We start from the raw sequence: 2,000 nt of genomic DNA, 5'->3' as shown, positions 1-2,000 counted from the left end.
CCTGCTGCCACAAGCCTCTTGCTGGCTGGTTGGCTGAGGAACTTCACTGGGTCAGGCTCCGGTTCTCTTCCACCATCCCTCCATCTCCACCCTGGGGAACTCGTGGTGCTCTCTAGCACCAGGTCTTACTTTCTAGCTACTCCACGGGTGTTCAGAGTCGCTCACCAGCATTAAAAGGTGAATTAAACAAGAACAAAAAGTGGGTTCTGAATTTGGCCTGAGGCTCGGCAGAATGTCAGCTGCTGCTTTGAGTGTTCAGAAACCACTGATTGCAGTGGAGTTACAACTGCAGTAACAAAAGAAAAATACCTGGTTTGTCAGAAGAATCACTGTGATGCCAGGACTGAGAACTGCAGGGGTTGCTCTGAAGTTCAGGAAAGCTGGTGTCCCTGTGCGGCCATGGGGAAAGCACCGTTCGGATTAGAGTGAAGGTTTCAGTGACACGTCAGCTTAAGAGACATCGTTTGAAAAGAACTTGCAATAACAGTCTTGAGAACATCAAAAAATGGAAATTTCTTGAGAAATACTCACCTGTTCAGCTCTTTGGTTTCCATCAGAGCAGTAAAACTTAATGTCAAATCCAGTGCAAAGCAGTTAGTCCATACAGAGACCTCTGCTTCGCCGGACCCACCGCCTCGTGGGGAAACTTTCAGGATGTTGCCTTGCTTTGTCCTGATTCAGGACCTGAATCACTCTTTATCTTCATTCTCACCATTTAATAGGGCAGAAAATCAGTTTTTCAGCTAACTCAGCAAATTCCAGCGGTGCTGAACGCTCTCCAGAGTTTCTTGAGAGCTGGTTTCTGAGCAGCCTGTTTATTCACCGGCATCAATTCGTAATTCTGACATTTTGAAAGGAGTTTGCGAGGAGTCGGAGGTGTGAGCAGCCCTGACTAACGCACCACCGGGGTTGTCAGAGGAGCCGGTGTGGCCAACCACATAGAAAAACAACTGGAGTGGCCCAGATGTGCATTTACACACCCCTCCAGGAGCCGTGACACCTCACCTCTGTGTCCCTCCGTTAAGTGGATGGTGTTAATCAGTGCCTGTGAATCCAGCAGTGGAAGTGCAGTGCAGCAGCCTCTCCTCATGCTGTGCATCTGTGTCTGAATTATCACTCTGGTGCTGTTTTCTAGCTCGTCAACGTAGCCGTGGCAAGGTGCGTCGCTGTGGAGAGCAGCGCTCTGGCTCTCGAGGCGTGTGATGTTAACAGCAAGGTAAGGACACCCTGCGTGCTGGCGGTGCGATACCGGTGCTAGGGCACGGCGTGGAGCTCCTGCAGCTGAATGTGGGGCTGAGGCAGTCCTCTCTGGGAGCTGCCGGGGCAGGAATTGCCTCTGTTTGCAAAACCTGCAGCCAGGCCAGGGCCTCAGAACCAGCCAGTTGAGCTGGAATAGGGCATTTTGAAAAATCCAAGAGCCTGCATGGGGAAATGAGGAGAAACCCTTAAATAGAGGCCTGGGGTTTGTGTGCTGCTGCTGTCGCGACGGGAGGCAGCTGCTGGAGCCAGCCTTCCCCGTCCTGTACAGGCAGCGTCTCTTAGGCAGCTCCCTGCTAATTGCTCCCCGCTGCTAATTGCACGGGCCAGCGCAGGGGCGTTATCCATTTGCCCCCCAGCGCTGGGTGCAGCCGGGCAAGGTGGCAGGATGGAAGCACCCAGCAGTGTGTTTGGAGCCTGGGATGCTGCGGCAGGAGTCACTCCTGGAGCCCGCGCTGGGGTTGTCCTGAGCTTTTGTCCTGAGCCAAGGTCTTGCCATGGCTGACAGCTTTCCTCATCCGCTGGGGGAGGGCAGGAGGAAGGCGAGGCGAAGCTGCTTTCCAGCCCTGCCGATGGACGGTGTGCAGAGTCACAGCTCTCCCTGGTCTCTCCCCACAGCACCAGAAGTTCAACTACACCTGGCTGAGGCTGATCCAGCACGGGGAGCTCTGCATCGACCGGACCCGCACTGCGGGAGCCCTGGGCCTGCACCGCTGCCAGGGGCGGAGACCCAGCCTGACGCG

The 2,000-nt window shown here is 54.8% G+C and overlaps 1 protein-coding gene across 1 annotated transcript in view; it reads left to right on the top strand.

Moving 5' to 3' along the window:
* Positions 1-2,000, top strand: part of GALNT5 (polypeptide N-acetylgalactosaminyltransferase 5) — a 14,784-nt gene that overhangs the window by 9,520 nt on the left and 3,264 nt on the right. Inside the window, exons 8-9 of the mRNA XM_010135426.1 lie at positions 1,136-1,216; positions 1,876-1,979. Of these exons, the coding sequence (XP_010133728.1) occupies positions 1,136-1,216; positions 1,876-1,979 (185 nt within the window). The remainder of the gene's footprint in view (positions 1-1,135; positions 1,217-1,875; positions 1,980-2,000) is intronic.

The sequence above is a fragment of the Buceros rhinoceros genome, unplaced genomic scaffold, assembly GCF_000710305.1.
Source record: "Buceros rhinoceros silvestris isolate BGI_N320 unplaced genomic scaffold, ASM71030v1 scaffold8094, whole genome shotgun sequence".
NCBI classification, from domain to species: Eukaryota; Metazoa; Chordata; class Aves; order Bucerotiformes; family Bucerotidae; genus Buceros; species Buceros rhinoceros.
This window is presented reverse-complemented; position numbering and strand designations above follow the sequence as displayed.